The 21,681-nt window shown below is 35.8% G+C and overlaps 1 protein-coding gene across 1 annotated transcript in view; it reads left to right on the forward strand.

Annotated features, from left to right (window-relative positions):
* LOC150108732 (disco-interacting protein 2-like) overlaps window positions 1-21,681 on the forward strand; it is a 936,780-nt gene that overhangs the window by 844,645 nt on the left and 70,454 nt on the right. Inside the window, exon 36 of the mRNA XM_090416186.1 lies at window positions 16,593-16,669. Within this exon, the coding sequence (XP_090272312.1) occupies window positions 16,593-16,669 (77 nt within the window). The remainder of the gene's footprint in view (window positions 1-16,592; window positions 16,670-21,681) is intronic.

Raw genomic sequence — 21,681 nt, forward strand, 5'->3', positions numbered from 1 at the left:
CCTCACCACTCTATCAGGTAATGCATTCCACGGCTCAACCACCCTCCATGCAAAGAAACCACTCCTCACCCTCTTGCTCACAATTTCCTTTCGTAACTTCCAGGGATGGCCTCTTGTCATCACTCCTTCCCGCTGTTCAACCAAGTGAAAGAACTCCCCAGTGTCGACCCTGTAACCACCTCTCAACAGTTTAAAAGTCTCAATCATATCACCTCTCCTTCTATCTGCCAAACTCTGCAGTCCACATTCCCTCAGCCGATTCTCATAACTATCCTTGTACAGTCCTGAGACCATCTTTGTCATCCGTCTTTGTATCTTTTCCACAGTTAATTTATCCCCTTCAAATCCTGGGGACCAAATCTGAGAACAATAATCCAAGTGTGGTCTGATCAGAGACTTATACAACGGAATGATAACCCTCTTATCTTTGCAGGTCAGCGTCCTTCTCATAATTGCAGCAATCTTCTGTGTTACCTTCACCACCTTTGCAATATGTCCCCTAAACTTCAGGTTTCTATAAATCATCAAACCCAGATTTCTTGTCTCTCCTACTTCCTCCGGTTTAACTCCACCCATAGAGTATGTGGCATCCCATCGATGTTTCCCAAACCTCAAGACCTTACACTTTGCTGCATTAAACTGAGACCCCCATTCATTTGCCCATCTATCTAGCTTATTCAAATCCTCCTGCAGGGCTACCACATCTGCACTATTACTAATAATCCTTCCCAGCTTCGCATCATCTGCAAACAACTGAATATCCCCTTGCAATCCACTGGCAATGTCATTGATATAAAGGTTAAACAATATAGGTCCTAGTACTGAGCCCTGTGGGACCCCACATGTAACCTTCTGTCCCCTTGAAACTGTTCCACCATACCCAACTCTCTGATACCTATCAGACAGCCAATCCTGAATTCTGTTGACCAATCTGACATCCAGACCCATGTGTTGCAACTTAAATATCAGCTTATCATGTGGCACCTTGTCAAATGCCTTTGCTAAGTCTAAGAAAATTGCAGTATATGCCTTTCCCCCATCTAATGTTCTTGTAACTTTATTATAAAAGGCTAGCATATTGCTAAAACAAGAGTGCCCTTTCACAAATCCATGTTGACTCTCACAGATAACATTACCCTCATCTGCCCAGTGCTGTATACGGTCCCTCACTACTTTCTCCAAGATCTTAACAACTACTGATGACACACAGACTGGTCTATAATTAGGCACTTCCAGTCTGTTACCACCCTTATGCAATGGCACTATCTTACCTTCCTTCCATTCCCTGGGCACCTTTGCCGAAGCCAGCCTTTCATTGAAAAGCCAGGTTAAAGGCACTGTCAGTTCCCTTGCACATTCTCTCAAAATTCGTGATGAAATATCATCCAGTCCAAAAGCTTTATTGACATCCAGAGTTCTCAGTATCTGAAACACACTCTCCTACTGTACCTCTAAACCTTGAACCTGCCCTATCCCTCTAGCATTAAAACTGACTCCTCCAGGATGAAATACTCCAATAAAGTGGTCATTGAACAATTCCACTATGTCCTCTGCATCAGTCACTCTATTCCCATTTTTATCCCACAATATCATTCTTCCACAGTCATTTCTCCTCCTACTGGCCACATAGCTAAAAAAATTCCCTAGGATTTTCTTTGTATCTTAGGGCCAATCTCCTCTCATATTCCAGTTTCGCTTTCTTTACCACACTAGTCACTCTTCTGGCCTGTGTCTTATATTCTTCATGCATCCTCTCATCACCTGTCTGTTTATATCTCTTCCATAGCCTCTTTTTCACATGCAATTCCTGTTTAATATTGTTTGTCATCCACTTTACTCCAAATTGTGTCCTCTTCTTCACTCGTGGTATACAACTTACCATTGCTGCTAACAAATATTCTTTCACAATTTCCTACGCACTAACGATATCCCGGCCTTCCAATTCCTCCTTCCATGAAACTTCTCGAAGTTGACGTCTAAAACTATTATAATCACCTGCATTATAATTCCACATAAGTTCCCGTCTCTTTGTTACTCCTGCAAGTCTATTCATTTTCCAAGTCAAAACCATATGGTCACTCAGATTGCCACACACTGGAATGCATAAGAAGAATAAGAAGCACTGAATAAGAAGCCAGCAACATCCTACAAAGGTATGTCCGAATTATTCCTTCTATATATTCTTCATATATCTGTCTATATAAAACATCAGAAATTACATAAAATTTGAAGAAAAAGCCAATGACATTATAAAAAGGGGCACTCCTAAACAAAAATAGGCTAAATAGCCATAAAAATAATATTTTCTTAGAGGAGTAACATGGAAATTTTCTCAGAAATAATACCTAGATATAGAGTAAGTTTCTAATACTGAACTGACATTCAGGTCACTCATATCTTTTTAGCTGTGTGATTTGGATATCAAGAGAAAGATTCAGCAAAGCTTAGTTTCTTTTTCATATTCACATGTACTGTTTTCACCTTGATGAACCTATTTTCAAAGCTAAGGATAAATCTTCTTCCTTCCTGCATGTAATAATTATTAAACTTTTTATATCTAATATGCTGAATGGGTTATGTGTTACCTGCATATCAATAAGAAAAGTTCAAACCATTGTGATTGTTAGCAGGTGGTACATATTTGCTGTTATTCAATAGAATCCTGATTGGAGCAGAATCATCTCTCTTGAATTCAGAGAGAAGTTCCACAATCACCACATTAACAGAGTTGCAGGACTTGTTGCATAAGTTCTTGACCTGTATAATGCATTGCTCATTATATCACCTTAAATTCTGCACAGATTGAATTTGACCTTTATTGAGGTCTTATCTAATTAACCCTATATATAATAAAGAACATTTCGGCCTGAATTAAGTTGATAACTATATGGTGCTAACTGATGGTTGATTTCACAACTTTGCTTATGCAAATTAGAACATAGAGTGGTGCAGTTAAAAATAAATTTTCTCTGTGTTCGAATGTGAAGTCAGTCACCAGCTAGAATATACAACAGAGTAGAAAGTAGGATCCAACAACACCTACTCTTTGTATTTTTCGGACTTCAGGCATACATTGTGATGCTGCCGTCAGTGACTAATCCTGATTCAGATTATGACTAAATAGTGAATATATCATGAAGTATACCCATCGAGATGTCCATTGAAAATAGTTGGTCTACCAACATCCAGTATGTAATCCTTACTGAAGGGAAGCTTGGATATTGGATCAGAAGCACATTTAGTTCTACTTAATTCTTACAGCTGTGTCAATTCTCCTCCATGTTATAATATAACTGCAGGTTTTCATTAATACTTAGCCAGAAATCCATGTTTAGCACCACACTTACATACTATTCGTAGTCAGCTTATCAGGACAATTGCCTACACTCAGTGAAAGTAATAAAAAGACATGAGTTTTCCCAACTTCTTAAAAAAAAAATTTTAAAAAAATGATTTTTAGATTTCATGTATAACGTTGACAATCCACTGACAACGTCATTGATATAAAAGTTAAACAATATAGTTCCCAGTACTGAGCTCTGTTGGACCCCATTTGTAATCCTCTGCCTCCTTGAAACAGCCCCACCATACACACTCTCTGATACCTCTTGGACAGCCAATCCTAAATCCAGTTGAAAAACCTGAAATCCAAACCCATGTGCTGCAACTTAAATATCAACTTATCATGTGGCACCCTGTCAAATGTTTTCACTAAATCCAAGAGAAAATGGCAGTATATGCCTTTCCCTCATCTACTGCTCTTGTAACTTTATTATAAAAGGCTAGCATATTGCTAAAACAAGTGCCCCTTCACAAATCCATGTTGACTCTCACGGATAACATTGGTGTATTTCATCTCACAGATGAAATACACCAATAAAGTGTTCATTGAAGAATTGCACTTTGTCCTCTGCATCAGTCACTCTATTCCCATTTTTATCCCACATTCTTCAACAATCATTTCTCCTCCTACTGGCCACATAGCTAAAAAATTGTCTAGGATTTTCTTTGGATCTTAGGCAATCTCTTCTCATATTCCAGTTTTGCCTTCCTTACCATACTAGTCACTCTCCTGGCCTGTGTCTTATATATTCTTCATGCATCTGCTCTTCACCTGTCTCCCTATATCTCTTCCATAACCACTTTTTCACATGCAGTTTCTGTTTAATATTGTTTGTCATCCACTTTACAACAATTTGTGTCCTCTTCTTCACTTGTGGAATACAGCTTACTATTGCTGCTAACAAATATTTCTTCACAATTTCCCAAGCCTTCCCAAGATATCCCGGCCTTCCAATTCCTCCCTTCATGAATATTTGTTAGCAGCTTACTATTGCTGCTAACAAATATTCCTTCACAATTTCCCAAGATATCCCGGCCTTCCAATTCCTCCCTTCATGAAACTTCCCCAAGTTGATGTCTAAGACTATTATAATCACCTGCCTTATAATTCCACATATGTTCCCGTCTCTTTATACTGCTGCATGTCTATTCATCTTCCAAGTCAAAACCACATCGTCACTCTCTCCAACTGACGGGAAAGATGTCATCTCAGTTATTATCAACTCTTTTGATGCTATGACCAAATCCAAAACTCTTGAACCTCTTGTTCCCTCTATTACATGTTGCTTAAGACATTTGCCCCTCAAGAATTCTAGAAATTGCATTCCCTTATTGCTACATGCATCTTCCTCTCCCTAATTTATACTGGTGTAGTTAAAATCTCCCATTAACAATCATTCTTCTTGCACTTGCCAAGCTCAACTGTCTAAACATCTCCTGGTCCGCATCCCTCACTCTCTCTCTCTCTCTAACACTTTCTCTCTGTGGTCCCCTACTTACCTGACTTCACTCTGTCCCTGGTTCCAGTGCTCCCTCGCATTCTTCTCATTCCCTCTCTTCCACTGTTCCTATTTTCTCCTCTTCTATCATTCACATAACTCTCTCGCATTTCCCCTCTCTTCTACTGTTCCCATTCTCTCCTCTTCTAGCATTCCCATACCTGTCTCTCATTCTTTGTCTTCTACTGTTTCTATACTCTCCTCTTCTATCATTCCCAAACCTCTCTCTCATTCCCTGTCTTCTACTGTTTCTATACTCTCCTCTTCTATCATTCCCAAACCTCTCTCTCATTCTCTGTCTTCTACTGTTTCTATACTCTCCTCTTCTATCATTTCCAAACCTCTCTCTCCTATTGCTTCTATTCTCTCCTCTTTTATTCCCAAAACTTTCTCTCATTCCTACTCTGATTCTCCTTGCATACATCTCTTCCATTCTCCTAATCTCATCTTTCATACTTCTCATCTTGTTCATAAGACATTCCACCTCCTCTTTCAGCTCATCTATCCCTCTCTGCAGGTTAGTCACTCTTACTCCCATTCATTTACCCAATCAAAACCATCTCCATAAACTTCACAGTCATTCAAGCCTTTCACACTCCAGACTCTTATTTTCTCATTCATTCTTCGCTCGTCATTCTCTTCTATCACATTACTTGTCTCCCGACATTCATTTCCCATCCCTGAAGCAACTAGGTCGGTTATCGAAATATCTAATTCATTGATTTCCTCTCACTGCCTGCATTTTGTGCATATACGCACCCCCTTCTCTCGTCTGCCACATATCCAACTCCCAGGAAGCATACATGCCGCAAACACTTTATGCCACAAAGTCCTTTATTATGTTACATATAATAGAGTTCTTAAATGGCAGAGGACTCTGTGACATGCCATTTGTGATTGCAGTTGCATCCTATCATTCCTTACTGCAAAGTATCTACTAAATGAATCGCTAAAAATATATACGAACACTGTATCATAGATATATATAAATAAATGCTACATATAAACATATAAATATAACGCTATATTCAACTATACTAGATAGCAAAAACTTATCTTCTCTTACACCACAAATGCTGCTGACTGTGACCTCGCCTTCTCGGGTTACCAAGAAGGCATTAATGCATTTGATTTTGTTATGTGCTCAGGTTAGTTTAGTTGGAAGAATAAAATCTATAGACAGATTGAGAGAACTAATATCTCTTTTTTTTAGTAAGGTATTATGTTGAATGTCTCGAAGACCAACCATTTCAATTATGTGTGTCTGAGTTATGTCTAAGGCTATGCAGTATGTCAGTGATATATTTGTCTATAGCCCAAACTTGAATCAGGATTAGACAGATTACTTCTTTATCCCATACAAAAATTTTATAATCTCCACAAATAAACTTTAGATAAACTTTAAAAAAGAAAAATAATCATATGTCATTCCTAGATTTTATTCTTGCTTGAAAACTGATATTATCTTGGTCACTGTAAGTTCACTTATAGTGAACTGGTCTTATCAGTTCACTATAAGCCATAGTAAACTGATAGGACTAGGATCATTGTATTTTGTCCTCAGTATCACGAAGAAATTGGCCATGCAAGGGTTTATTTTTCCAGCACACATATCGGTTATTTTGTTGTTCCTTTTTTGTAATCGGATTTGTTTCCTGTTGCTTTTAGAAGGCCCTCTTGTGTAATTGGTTGAAGCATTGGCTCAGAGCTATTGTTGAGGTAACTTCTTAAGCTAATGTTTCTTCTTCTTCCGAAGTCTGCCTCACTTGCAGTAGACCCTGACTGCCGCTTTTCCTTGGTACGTACAACCGATCAACATCACTTCGTGGATGTAATGTATGATGCATAGTCATTAATTTTCTAGTTTTGTGGTCCAGTTTGTCCAGGTCTTCTTTTGTCCAATCTATTATGCCAGCTGTGTATCGGATCACTGGTATAGCCCAAGAATTCATTGCTCTAATTGTGTTTAATCCATTTAGTTTTGTTTTCAGAATATTTCTAACACTTTTGATATATTCTGATGCTGCCTGTTGTTTAACTTTTGAGTGGAGAATATCACTGGTTTCTAATATTCCTAGGTATTTATAGTGTTTGTCACCCGAAATTGCTTTTATATGTTTTTCTTGATCAAAATTAAAATTGCTCATTTATCTAAACCAAATTCCATTTTGATGTCCTGACTGAAAATACGAAAACTGTGTTCAGTAAAGAGTATTTGCTGCGCCGATTTTCTATATAGCTTCAAGTCATCCATATACAACAGCTGGGAAATTTTAATATTACATTTAGGAATTTCATATCGAAGTGTTTTGTTTTCTTCAGAATCATAGACAAAGGTATCAAAGAAATGTTGACGAGTAATGGTGACAAGGAATCGCCTTGGAAAATTCCACGTTTAATGCTAATATTTCTGAATCATTCATTATTCACTATTAAAGTTGTTTTCCATGATTTCATAGCAGCAGCCAGAAATGAACATATGTTTTTGCTAATTCCAAATACTTGTAGTGATTTTAGGATCCAGGAGTGTGGAGCTAGAATTGCAGATAAAACAAAGGTATATGAATTAAAAAGCAAGTTTCCAAGGGTGGACTATAAATTCTTTGGGAAAAAAGGAGAAAGACAGAATATTTTAGGGAAAAGGAATAGGATAGAATATCGATAGAAGGATCTATTACTCCCACCCCTAATCTTGATTCATCATATTCTATCCTTCTTCTTTCCCCTAAAATATTCTATCTTTCTTCTTTGTTCCCAAATAATTTATAGTCCATCCTTAGAAACTGTTTTTAATTGACATACCTTTGTTTTATGTGCAATTCTAGCTCCCACATTTTTCTATGTTCACATTTCCATCCCCCTTCTTTTTTCGGTCATACTTCTGCAGTGCTATATCAATGTTTATCAGCATCAGCAGTATAATGATGCTGCTCCAAAAGAAGATAACCTTCAACATCCTACAAAGGCATGTCCAAAATTATTCCTTACCTATATTTTTCATTTATCTATGTTCTCTAAAATACCAATAATGCTTTAAATAAATTGAGTAATAAGCCAATGACATAACAAGGGGTACTCCTAAAGAAAAATAGACAAAATAGTCATAAAAGTAAATGGAAAGAAGTAGTAAAATAAACAAATCTGGTATAATTCTGAGTTGGTTGAATAAATATATGGAATGAGAAAAGACAACGTAGTCAAAGTACTAAATTATAAGTATACAAAACGGTCTTCTGGATTAGAAATAAAACAATCAGTCATAGAAAAGAGATCACATATATGAGACTACTAATGAAACTTGCACACTAATGAAAATTAGGGGAGCAAATAGATTCCGTCACTGGCAGAATCATATTAACAATGATAGTATTCGGAATTTTACTCGTTAGCTTGTAAGAATGTGTGAGCAGAACTAAACTAACATGTCATCGTCACTTAGAATGAAGAAGAGTTAGCAAAACAGGTGTTGTAGCAAAAAGAAAAGGACAAAGGTTTGATGCACTTAGAAAAGCAAAGTATAAGATTTTTCAATTTTGGAAATGCAACAAATAGCAGACTGGATAGAAATTATTGTTAGGAAGCTGGTAATAATGTAGCCTTAATTATGCTGTTCCATTATAATATCCTGTCCTACCTTTAAAGATGCATATCAGGCATCTGGTGATCATGACACATGCAATTCTGAAATGTATTATTATGAAATAAGTATTGGGATTGCACTGTGTTTCAGAAAAAAACCTAAATGTCACACACCTAAATAGTGCGTGGCTTCCTTTAGCCTCAAGTGAGTTAGCCTGTCTTATACGGCATGTTTTTTATTTCAAGCCTTTCTTTTGAGATATATATTGATATACCGGGTGATTATAAAATAACATCAAGTGTTCAGAGTCCTCTAGCGAGTAATGTATTGCACGAAACACATCAATATTTGGTAGACATACACAGTGGAACATGGGGATTCGATTTAACGAAGAAAAAAAGTACCAAAAGTTGCCAATAAAAGGAAAGCCTGTGAGATTTCTTATCATTCATAGACAAACTGCTTTTCGATGCCTCTTACCTTATATGAGCGTCCTTTGTTAGTCAAACTCTATTATCAGCAGAACAATAATGCCAGTGCTTGTCTTCGTGATTTTCAGCATATGAATAATTTACGAAAAGGACTGATTAGCGTAACAAACTTACGAAAACTGATTTAGCGATTTGAAACTACTGGAACTCTAGCAGTGCAGGTAGGCAGGGGACACAAACCAACCAATCAATCACCAACAAGTTGCAATTGCTATTGTGGAACAGGAGATGATGAATGTGCAGGGTACCAGCAGTGCACAAGCAATATCCTAGCAAACGGGTATCGCATACACAACGGTGTGGAAAATTCTACATCAGATGTTGAAGTTTTACCCCTATAAAATCAGTCATGTTCAAGAATTGCACCCTAGTGATGCGACCACATGAATCGACTTATCTTTGAGATTCTTAGCGTGCATGGAAGTAAATGATGCATGGCCGTGGCAGATTTTATGGAGTGAAGAAGCGCACTTTTATTTGAACGGTGATATTAACACATGCAACTGTTGCATTTGGGCTGCAACTAATCCGTACGTGTGTCTGCAGATGCCTATCCACTCGTCCAAAGTCACAGTGCGGATTTACAGCATCTTTTATCATTGGTCCATACTTTTACGAGGAAAATCGCCAAAATGGACCAGTGACCTGTTCCGTCAATGCTAACAGGTATGCCAATATGCTACAGAACTTTGTGGTTCCACAACTGCAGCAAAGAGGATGTCTCGATTCGACCATCTTCATGCAGGATGTGCACCACCCCACATTGGACTTGAGGTACAGTGTGTTTTGCGACAACATTAATCTGACAGAAGAATCATTAGTCATGCATTTCCCACGCCATGGCCACCGAGATCGCCTGATCTCAATCCTTGTGACTTTTGGCTGTGGGGATTTCTTAAAAGCATTGTGTATCAAGGACATGTACCCGATATTTCAACTTTGAAAGATCGAATAACGTTACATGTGAGACAAATCAATTCCGATATGTTGCGAGCCACTTTGGAAAATGTCGTTCACCGTATGCAGTTCCTGGATCATCAGAATGTTGGTCATATTGAACCTCATTTGTAATTAACAATAAATGTCATGAAATTGATGTGTGCTGTCTCTCATTTGCCATTTAGTCATTCATTAGTCACACCTACTAAAATTAATTTGGCAGCGCCAAAATTTCCCCTGTTGGCGACTTTTGGTACTTTTTTTTTTCATTAAATCGAATCCCCATGTTTCACTGTGTATGTCTACCAAATATTGGTGTGTTTCATCCAATACATTACTCGCTAGAGGGCTCTGAACACTTGACGTTATTTTATAATCACCCAGTATATCTCAACCAAAGGGTTGAGAAATATATCAATATGTTTCATTACATAACAAGGAGGTCTCTAATATTTATTTTGATACAGTGTGTATGCAAAGAATGTGCACGTTACAGTAATAATAATAATACTTCACTTTACAATGATCTGCTCATACAACACTTTTTTCAATTATGACCATTGTCCATTTATATAATGCTGCATTCATTCATACACCACATATTAATTATGACCATTGCCCATTTCTACGATGCAGCATATGCTCTTACTGTTTTAGTGACATTATGCTACCGTGAATCAACTGATGAACAGTTTTCGTGCATGTTTGTTTAAAATGTCATTGCTCATTATATTTCTGTCTTTTGCTGTGTATTATAAACTGTTTATAACTATTATTTTATTTTATTGTTATTAATAATGGCAGTTATAATTCAAAGTCCAAATCCGAATATACTGAATAAGGACTCGTGGACCAACAGGGCCATAAGGGGCAATCATCTTGATTGTAAGGGAAGCGGCACTCCCATGGACACCTAGCTGGATCTATCCTCTCCTTCTTCTACTTTGAGGAAGACCCACTTACTTTAATCTTTCCTATAAGGCCTTATCAGCCAACTCTTCTTACTTTATGACCCTTGTGCTATTAGAGTACTCGAGGGCCATGGGGTCTTTTCATTTCTGGCCTTACAACTATGTCCTCTCTATAAACCTTACTATATTTCTTCTATAATCTACCCTTTCCCATTCAATATACCCTATTCCTCCTATGGGTTTAAATTCGGAAGAAGGCGAGTTCAGAAGCCTTAAAGTAGCAGCCCTACCACTGAACTATTCCATCGTCAGGCTAGTCCCCTGACATGGTGAACATAACCATACTTGTAACCTGACAGAAAAAGATAATCGGATTGAATCTATGGGAAACGACCCTGGAATGGAAAAGGGAAAACGAAAATGGAAACGACAAAATATAACACACACAGCAAACTGGAATGTAAGAGGAATAGCATATAAAGAAACAGAATTAGACCAGTTATTAAATGAAAGAAATTTTAAAATAGCAGTCATCACTGAAACAAAAAAGAAATTAAAAGGAACTATGAGAACTGAAAATTTTAATGTGATATACAGTGGAGTCGACAGAGACCAAAGAGCACAAGCAGGAGTAATGATTTGGATTCATAACTCCCTTTCAAAACAGTTAAAACATTATAAATTATGGAATGAAAGAATAATAGAAGCTAGAATAAAAATAGATAGAGGCTATTTAACAATAATTGGTTTATATGCCCCAGAAGAAGGAAGAGAACAAGATAATATTGATTTTTATAATCAGCTACAAAACATATATAATAAATTAAAAATGATTACATAATTTTAGCAGGAGACTTACATGCAAGAATTGGAAACACGAAAATTAATAATAATATAGGAATACATAGAGAACACACTCTAAACAGAAATGGTAAAAAATTGATTGATTTTGTAGTTTATAATAACCTAAAAATAATGAATTCCTTCTATAAACATAAAGACATACATAAATATACTTGGGCAGCAAGAGGATGGAAATCAATATTAGATTACTTCATATTAAATGAAAAGACATCAACATTTTCACTAGATGTTAGAGTTCACAGAGGATATGAAATAAGCAGTGACCACTTCCTTGTTAAAATAAAATTAAGATTACCACCTAAATGGCTACAAGTAACAATTACAGAAAGAAAAATTGAAACGTTTGTTTATAAAACTAGACTATTGAATGACACAAATGTACAATGGTTATATGAACAAAGAATTAACCAGTATCTAGATAAAATAAAACAAAATGAAGAAATAGAAATAGAATGGCTTAATATAAAAACGATACTAAATACAGCAGCAAATGAAAGCTTAGGAAAGACCAAAAAATTCAATAAAAGAAAAAAACTGAAGATCTGGGATGATACAATCAAAGAAATAATCAAAAAGAAAAAAGAAGCCTATCACAAATGGTTCAGCAGTAAAAGATTAGAAGATGAAATAGAATATAAAAGAATAAGAGCCATAGCTAAAAGAGAAGTCAGAAAAAGACATAGAGAATCATGGAATAAATTTGTTTCTAATTTAGAACATGATTTATATAAAATAAGACCCAATGTATATAAGATTTTGAAACACCTAAATGCAGATACCAAAGAAAACATAAAATTAAACACTGAATTGAAATTAGACGAATTTCTAAATTACTACACAGAACTGTGGACAGACAAATATTTTAAAAAAGACAACTGGCAAACAACGAAAATGAAAAGGAAATAACTGAAGAAGAATTAGAAATCAGCCTGAAAGAAACAAGAAACGGAAAATCACCTGGAGAAGATAAGCTAGGTTCAGAACTATATAAATACGCAGGAACAAGATTCAAAGGAAGACTCTTATTATTTTTAAATAAAATTTACTCAACTGGTATCGCCCCAATAGAATAGAAAAAAGCAATTGTGATTCCTATCTTTAAGAAAGGTAATAGAGATGACCCTAAAAACTATAGAGGTATCAGTATACTAAATTCCTGTTACAAAATATACAGCAGAATCTTAAATAACAAATTAATGAAATATTCCGAAAACTTTATTCTAGAGGTACAAAATGGATTTAGAAAAGGACGATCATGTATAGACCCAGCCTTCTGCCTAAAATTAATAATAGAGAAAAGAAGAGAATATAATTTAGAAACACATATTGCATTTATTGACTTTGAAAAAGCATTTGACAAAGTTAAAAGAAACATATTATTTAACATATTAAAAGAAAGACAAATACCAAATAATATCCTAAAAGCTATCACAAGTATATATGAAAATAATCAAATACAAATAAGATTAAATCATGAGCTATCATATACAAGAGAGATAAACCAAGGGGTCCGACAGGGATGTCCCCTCTCAGCAACTCTTTTTAATATCTACTTAAATGAAATAATAATAAAATGGAGTAAAAATTTACATCAAGGAATTAAACTTTCACCTAGAGTTAACTTAAACACTCTCCTCTTTGCAGACGACCAAATAATAATTACAAATTCTGAAGATAACTTACAGAAAGCTATCTTAAATCTAAATGAGATATCCAAAGATTATGGTATGATAATATCAATGGAAAATTCAAAAACTATGGCCTTTAAAGGACAAGATCCAGCAAGAACTAAAATAGTATTAGATAACAAGATCTTAGAACAGGTGAATTCATTTAACTACCTAGGATGTATGATCACTTATGAAAATGAAAAAGATATAAACATAAAAATTGCAAAATATTTAAAAATAACAGGAGTAATTAACTCTATATTTAAACCAAACCTAGTTCAAAAACAAACCAGGCTAAAAGTATACAATACATTAGCCCTACCGGTCTTAATGTATGGAAGCGAAATCTGGACAATAAAACAAAAAGACAAACAAAGATTAACAACAGCAGAAATGAAGTTTATGAGAAAAACTGCAAAGTATACCCTATTTGATCACAAAAGAAACGAATATATTATGAAAGAATTAAACCAAGAACCAGTAATTGAAAAAATTAAAAAATATAAACATAGATGGATGGAACACGTTCAAAGAATGAAAACAGAAAGATTACCAAAACAAGCCTTAAAGTACAAGCCATTAGGAAAAAGAAAACCAGGACGTCCTCGTAAACGATTCAACGATGACTTCTAAGGCCGGAACAGGCCATACTATGCCTAAATCCATGATACGTATGATGATGATGAATTCAAAGTAAGGGTGCTACTGCTTCCAGTGAAAAAAAGATGCATAAATCCATTATATACTAAGATTACAATTATTATATTTAGTAACTGTGGTATAGTAAACACTCAGATAGGCTGCAGGCTAAAATTACCTCACAATGCTATTGTTATAGTTGTTAAAAACAAAGATAAAGCTTTTAGTGAAGTGAAAAGTGCTACTCTGATTAATACTACAGTTATCTGTATAAGTTATACAAGTTAACTTGACAGTCTTATTGCTTAAATGGAAAAACTGTTAACAACATAGATTGATGTCAAACTGGTTGGCGTGTTCCCTTAAGTCAAGCTATTCAGAATAACTTTTTCATTTGTTAACAGGATTTAAAATTTTTTGTTTGCATATCTGATATAAATAAATGCTTGATTTTTTTCATTTACACTCATGTATGGCTGCTTGAAAATGTTACTAAACCATGCATTTATCTACAAGTGAGAGAGAAACAGCCAGTGATTCTCTATATGACTGTGGTCTGGAAACTAACATGTCATATGATCTGAATATTTTCTTATTGTGTATTCAGGCTTAGGTGCTGGTTGAAGTGTATATTCAAGTTCAACCAGTACCTAAGCCTGAATACACAATAAAAAAATATTCAGATCATATGACTCTCTCTCACTCTCACATTAAAGTGCATATTCAAGTTTAATGGAATGAAAATAGCACAATAAAAAAAATAAATAAAATACATAAACACAGGTTTAATGGCTACAGTATTTTGCCAGCATCACAGAAACATCATCTTAGATACAACATGACAATTGCAATAATGCACACAGTTCACAAAAATATAAGTGGAAAGTGTTAGTCTAAAGTGTAGAAGAACTTTAGGCTTCCGTCATCTTGGATACAGTATGAGAATTGTAATGTACACAAAACAAAAACCTCACAAAATATAAGTAAAAAAATGTTAGGTACTGAAGGCAATTAGGCTTCCAATGTAACATTTTCACTTATTTTTTGTGATCATGGCCTTATCTAAGTAAGGAGTAAGTAGAAGATATGATTATGCTAATCTGAATGAATTACTTGATAAGTATGTATATGAGAGAAGATGTAAAAGAGTTGTTGGAAGAGGCAAAAAAGTTGAGCAAGAGAAAAGTTCACGAATCTTTAGCCATGGCATGATAAGAATAAACTGAGAGGTAAATGATTTAACATCCTGAACTGTGTTACCTGAAAAAAATTGTGCCTGCATAATTATTATTATTATTTAGGTCTCCAAGGAGTCAAAAGACTCATTGCAGGAGGTCCTTCCTAGGAAACACAAAGTCTATCATACCACTCCTTAAACTCATTGACCGTTCTCGCTTTCACCACTCTATCAGGCAATGCATTCCACGGTTCAACCACCCTCCATGCAAAGAAACCACTCTTGCTCACAGGTTCCTTTCGTAACTTCCAGGGATGGCCCCTTGTCATCACTTCTTCCCGCTGTTCAATCAAGTGAAAGAACTCCTCAGTGTCAACCCTGTAACCACCTCTCAATAGTTTAAAAGTCTCAATCATATCACCTCTCCTCCTTCTATCCACCAAACTCTGCAGTCCACATTCCCTCAGCCGATCCCCATAACTAACATTGTACAGTCCTGAAACCATCTTTGTTATCTGCCTTTGTACCCTTTTCACAGTTAATTTATCCCCTTCAAATCCTGGGGACCAAATCTGACAAGAATAGTCTAAGTGTGGTCTGATCAGGGTCTTATACAACGGAATGATAACTCTTTTATCTCTGCAGGTCAGCATCCTTCTCATTATTGCAACAATGCTCTGTGTTACCTTCACTACCTTTGCAATATGTCCCCTAAATTTCAGGTTTTTATCAATCATCAACCCCAAATCTCTTGTCTCCCCTACTTCCTCCAGTATGGCTCCTCCAATAGAGTATGCAATGTCCCATCGATGGGTCCCAAACATCAAGACCTTACATTTTGCTGCATTAAACCGAAACCCCCATTCATTTGCCCATCTGTCTAGCTTATTCAAATCCTCTTGCACGACTACCACATCTGCACTATTACTAATAACCCTTCCCAGCTTCACATCATCTGCAAACAACTGAACACCCCCCTGCAATCCACTGACAATGTAATTGATATAAAGGTTAAACAATATAGGGCCCAGTACTGAGCCCTGTGGGACCCCACTTGTAACCTTCTGCCTCCTTGAAACTGCCCCACTATACACAACTTTCTGATACTTATCAGACAGCCAATCCTGAATCCAGTTGACCAACCTGACATCCAAACCCATGTGCTGCAACTTAATTAGATTGCACTTGAATGGATATGCAAATTTATTTCATGATTACTGATGTATTTATCTGAAGGGTTATCCATTTTTCATATGTCGAACATTGGTTTGGTGACTGAGCTTAATAGTTTTTCAGAAAGTATATTTAATTTATATCAAAATGAGATACATTTTAGCATATTTATTTAAAGACTAAATTTTTTTGAGTATGGACAAATTATAGTTATCTTTTTTAATTGGTTGCAGTAACCTGTTTCATCTGCTATGACTGATATGATATCTATAATTATGATATCTTTTGCATGAATTTATACTTGCAGTACGTGATACATTTTGTTCCTATGGTGTTATGGAATTGTGTACGAAAGGACTTGGCTCTTCTGTGGCACAGCTAAAGGTAAAAATTGAATTTTTTTGAGGTCAAGTGAATTATAACATCTTGGAATGTCTTATTCCATTACTATATATATAAAATTACAGTATGCTATGCCCTTAAACTAGCTCCTGTTTACACTGAAGTATTGAATGAAGCAGAAACACCCATATGAGTCTAAGTAGCGTTGCCTAAAATTCACCTAGTTTGGATGCAGAGGATGTGCTGATGGCTTGTACACTTCTTTTATTGTAAAAAATTTTTTACAGGTGGGACAGATATGCAGACATTTAAGAAACATAGGGATTTCTTGATTGTTAATATCTCTCAATTAGAATATACATTTTAGAATTAGAATATACATATATTTTTTGAGTATTTTTGTCGTTGGAGTTAGCAAATAGCAAAAGAGCTACTTATTTGTCTTCTGTTTCTTACAATCTAGCATAAATATATTGAAACAGTGGGATGAATATAGAAGATAAATACTATATATTAGTTTCGTTTTAACAAGAATAAAATATCCTTGTTAAAACGCTCCAAGCACTGTTCAGAGATTTTCATGCGAATGCATTTTTGATCAGCTGTGAGCAAGTGTGGCACCCATCTTGCCCAAAGCGTTTTTATTTGCTGTTCTTCATGCAAAATATATCCTACATATCCGTTTGAAATACCTATCTGTGTGTTGAGGCTTAAGTGCTGTAAAGAATTCATGTTGGAGGTTTAATGGAATATTATCAACACCGAGAAAGGATTAAAACTAATTTTAATACTTCCAATATTTCATCTCCATCACAGAGACATCTTCAGGGATTACAAAAAACTTTTTGTAACAATACACACAAATATAATACAATGGTGATTGAAACTAAAGTCCTATCTAGGTGGTGCACCCTATATGGGCATTTGCAAGAGGCCTGGGATGTAAGATGTAGGCCTAGGACTCTATATACTCCAGGCACTGCCTGGAATATATAGAGTACCTTGTGCCTACTGGCTTACTTTGGACAGACAGGCAGATTAGCAACCACACGGTTAGAAGAACATCTGCAATCATGATTATGGTCAATCTGGCCTTGCAGACCATGTTTTGGATACAACCCACAAGATCTCCTGGGAAAAAAACACCATGCACCACCATAGTAAATTCAAAAACGAAAGACTGTTCTTTGAATCTGCATCTGCACTCAGGAATCAATCTAATTTAAAAAAATATGGTTGCATTAAACTTCCCAAAATTTGGGAAACATTAATTATCAAAGATCCCTCTTTATATCCTAGGTCTCCTGCAAATACCCATAGAGGGCACACCACCTAGATAGAACTTCAGTTTCACTCACTATTGTATTGTATTTGTGTGTGTGTTGTTACAAAAAGTTTCTTTGTAATCCCTGAAGATGTCTCTATGACGGAGATGAAATGTTGGAAGTATTAAAATTTGTTTTAATCCTTTCTCAGTGCTGATAATATTCCGTTAAACCTCCAACATGAAATGCCTATAGTCTCAGCAATTTCACGCACTTTGACTTGGCAGTCATCCAATACCATATCATGCACTTGATCAATTTATTTATTTATTTATTCGTATGGAGTTTCCTCCCTTTTTCTCCCCTGTCCCTATTGGGGCAAGTTGGGCCCCCTCATGGGGGGTTAGGTATTTATGGCTGTGGATCCGTGTGTGTTCACGGGGCCAGGTTTCCTGCTTGCGGGATGAAAAACACCAGATAAACTGGTGGGAAAAACCCTACTGCCCACACCCAAGACCGGCTAACTTGGCTATGGCTGAGGAAGATCCTTAAATTCCTCATGTCTTCAACGGGAATCGAACCTGGGACACTCCTTCCCCAGTCATATGGTTGCGAAGCGCATAGCCACTAGGCTAACCACTCGGACACTTGATCAATGATTTCTAGTGGTGTTACACTTTTTGGACGTCTTTCACGTATCCACGTGAAGTTGCAGTGCACATCTTCAAGGCTGGTATGGCCACGTTTAAACTTGGCAGCCCATTTCTTAATTGTCGAAAACAAAGGAGAAGAGTGTCAATAAACTTTTATGAACTTCGAATGAATTTCTTTTGTTGTTAAATCTTATTTTACAAAGAATTTTATAACTGCAAGATATTCAATTTTATCCATTTCGAGGGATACAGACAACACTTTTGCTTCGGACAGCTGTATAAAACAAACTACTTGATAGAATGACTTGCAATTTCACGTGGATGCTTATGACAGATGTACCAACTTAGAAAAAAAAAATCTTTCCAATAGTGTTGCCATCTATGGTCAAGGCTGAGAACTTTTCAGACCACCTACTTATATTTTATATATATATATATATATATATATTGTAATCATGCTGTTTTATCTGTATATGTCCATTCTCTTGGAGAGGAGGAATATTTAATATTGGAGGAAATGAGCAAGTTCTGCAATTTTGTGAATGAATTTAAAGATTACTTTAAGGCTGTATTTGTGTAGCAGTCTGTTTAATTTTTCTGTTATTCTTTAATATGATGTGACTACACTTTTATTATTTTTTTAAGAGGTAGTTGTCATCTGAAGAATTTTGTTGATACTCAAGGTTGTTCTACCACAATGTCTGAGATAATCATCCCCCAGGAATTCTGGAAAGTCTGTTTTCTTATTTTATGATAGTAGTTCATCTTTCTATCCTGTGTTGCTTTAGTTGAAATCTCACCTGTTTTGTATTAGCCAAATTCACCAAACATGTCATGCTCAGTGCCCTCTAAATTCCTTGCCCTGTATCAGTATTCCACAAAATATTGTAAATTATTCACATCCAGTGAATAATATACATGATATACTCTCAAAGTCATTGGCACCATTTTCCTTTAGTTCATCTCTGAACAAGAATACTTTCTACTACCATAAGAAACAGTTCCACCCAGCTTTTTTCCTGTTCTTCCAAACTATGCCATATCCTTCAAATCAGTACATATCTTGTCAACCATATTTCTAACACTAATGATATTCAGAAAACAATCTATTTCAAGACCACATATCCCCTCTGTATTCTATTATTCATAGGGAGACAAAGCAGTGTACAGCCAGTATTCCTGTTGGGCATAATATAAAAAAAAAATAAATAAAAATAAGGCAATAATTTCTCACGTACCATAATGTACTTGTGAACAAAACAAAAAATATACTTTCACAACTATCTGATTTTAAGAATAGAATATGATTTTAAAACCATTTAACCAGTTTTATCTCTTTATGCAGAAAGATAACTACATGGATTACCAATTAGAGATAGTAATAGATGAAATGTGTTGAAAGCTAGAGTGTAGAATTTATAGATTAGTTGGTGGGTGCTAGGTAACAAAGAGCTTTTTTGATGGCATTCTCTGTTATTTTGGAGAGAAGTGGGCAGTATTCTGATAATTTTATGAGATCCTTTTAAGTCCATTTTTGGAACAGGTTAAATATATATGCTTGTTTCCATTTATTAAGATAAGTGAAACAAAGTATAAGGCATTAGAGAAGAATAGAGATCTGCAAGTTGTCCAACTGTATCAGGCAGACTACAGACAAGACTATACAAATGAACTTTAACAGGTAGATTATTATGTCTGTACACGAATGCTAGGAATATCAGAAACAAAGGGGTAGAGTTTGTTGCCTTAATCAATATGTTGCGACCTCAGATTCTAGGTATTAGTGAGACCTGGCTATTAGAATCAGTACTGACTGGTATTGAGTGTCAAGGGTACAGTATTTTTATGAAGGATAGAGAGGATAGGAGAGGAGGGGGGGGCATGCTGCTAATGATATCAGATGACTTGAATCCAGTTAGAGTTCAGAGCTATGATTGTAGTACTACTAAAAATATTTCGTGTGGCAGTGAGTTTGAAGTTATCTGGTGTGAGGTGGAATCTAACAAGATCAATTACATAGTGGGGTGTTGTTACAGACCTGGTGGATCGGTTGCTAGTGATGAAGAAATGCATCACCAAATAGAAAAGATTAGTGCAAAAAGAGTAATCATAATGGGAGACTTTAATTATCCAAATATTGATTGGGTAGCAGTAGAATCTCATGAGAAGAATGGAAATACATTTATTGAGCTGCTGCAGGACAATCTCCTCAAGCAGCATGTGACAGAAGGAATTTGAGGGCATTTTAGTTAAAGATGTAACTATTCTGCCTCTAGTTGGTGACAGTGATCATGTGGTACTCACTTGGGAAGTGACTAAGTTTATGAATATTCCACTCAGAAAAGATTACATGCTGAACTACAAAACAGAAAATTATAACCAACTAAGGAGTATACTGAGTTCAATGGAATGGAAAGAATATCAACAGTGCATGGAATGCATTTAAACAATACTTAAATTCATTAAATGATGCGATATCAGAATGTGTTCCAAGAGTTCAAAAAATAAATAGGATCGGAGTCAAATGGATGTGTAATCTTATTAAGTAAGAGATTCATAAGAAAAGGACGATGTGGAAGTAATATCGTGTGGTTTTAAGGATGACATCCATTATGGACATTGTAAGCAGCAGGCCAGAATAGTCACAACTGTTGTATAGAAAGTAAAGTTGAGTATGAAAAGAAACTGGCTCTGTGTGCTAAAGACAACCCACAAGAATTCTATCGATACGCTGCAAGTAAAAGAAAGAATGAATATGAAGAATAACTCTTCTAAATCCAGATGGCATGAGGGTTACAGATGCAGAAGATGTTGTTCAGGTTGTTCAGCTAATGAGTGTCTGTTTTGTTAAAAGCTATCAACCTGCTGTACGCAACATTGAGCTTACTGCTACCTCTTCACTGGATAAAGAAACGCAGGTGTATGAGGACGAGATATTTAGAGCTGTTGCACAAACGGAATAAGAATTCAGCGATAGGGACTGATGGGATATTAGTATGTGTGCTAAAAGAGTGTTCAGCTGAACTGGCTATTCCTTTGACCATGCTATTTAATATGAATCTCAGAACAGGGAAGATTCCAAGCAATGGAAGGAATGTATGGTAATTCTATTGCACAAGGATGGTGCAAAGGCCGA

Source organism: Typopeltis vanoorti, chromosome 3 (genome assembly GCF_054136105.1).
Source record: "Typopeltis vanoorti isolate ZY-2024b chromosome 3, IOZ_Tvanoo_1.0, whole genome shotgun sequence".
NCBI lineage: Eukaryota > Metazoa > Arthropoda > Arachnida > Uropygi > Thelyphonidae > Typopeltis > Typopeltis vanoorti.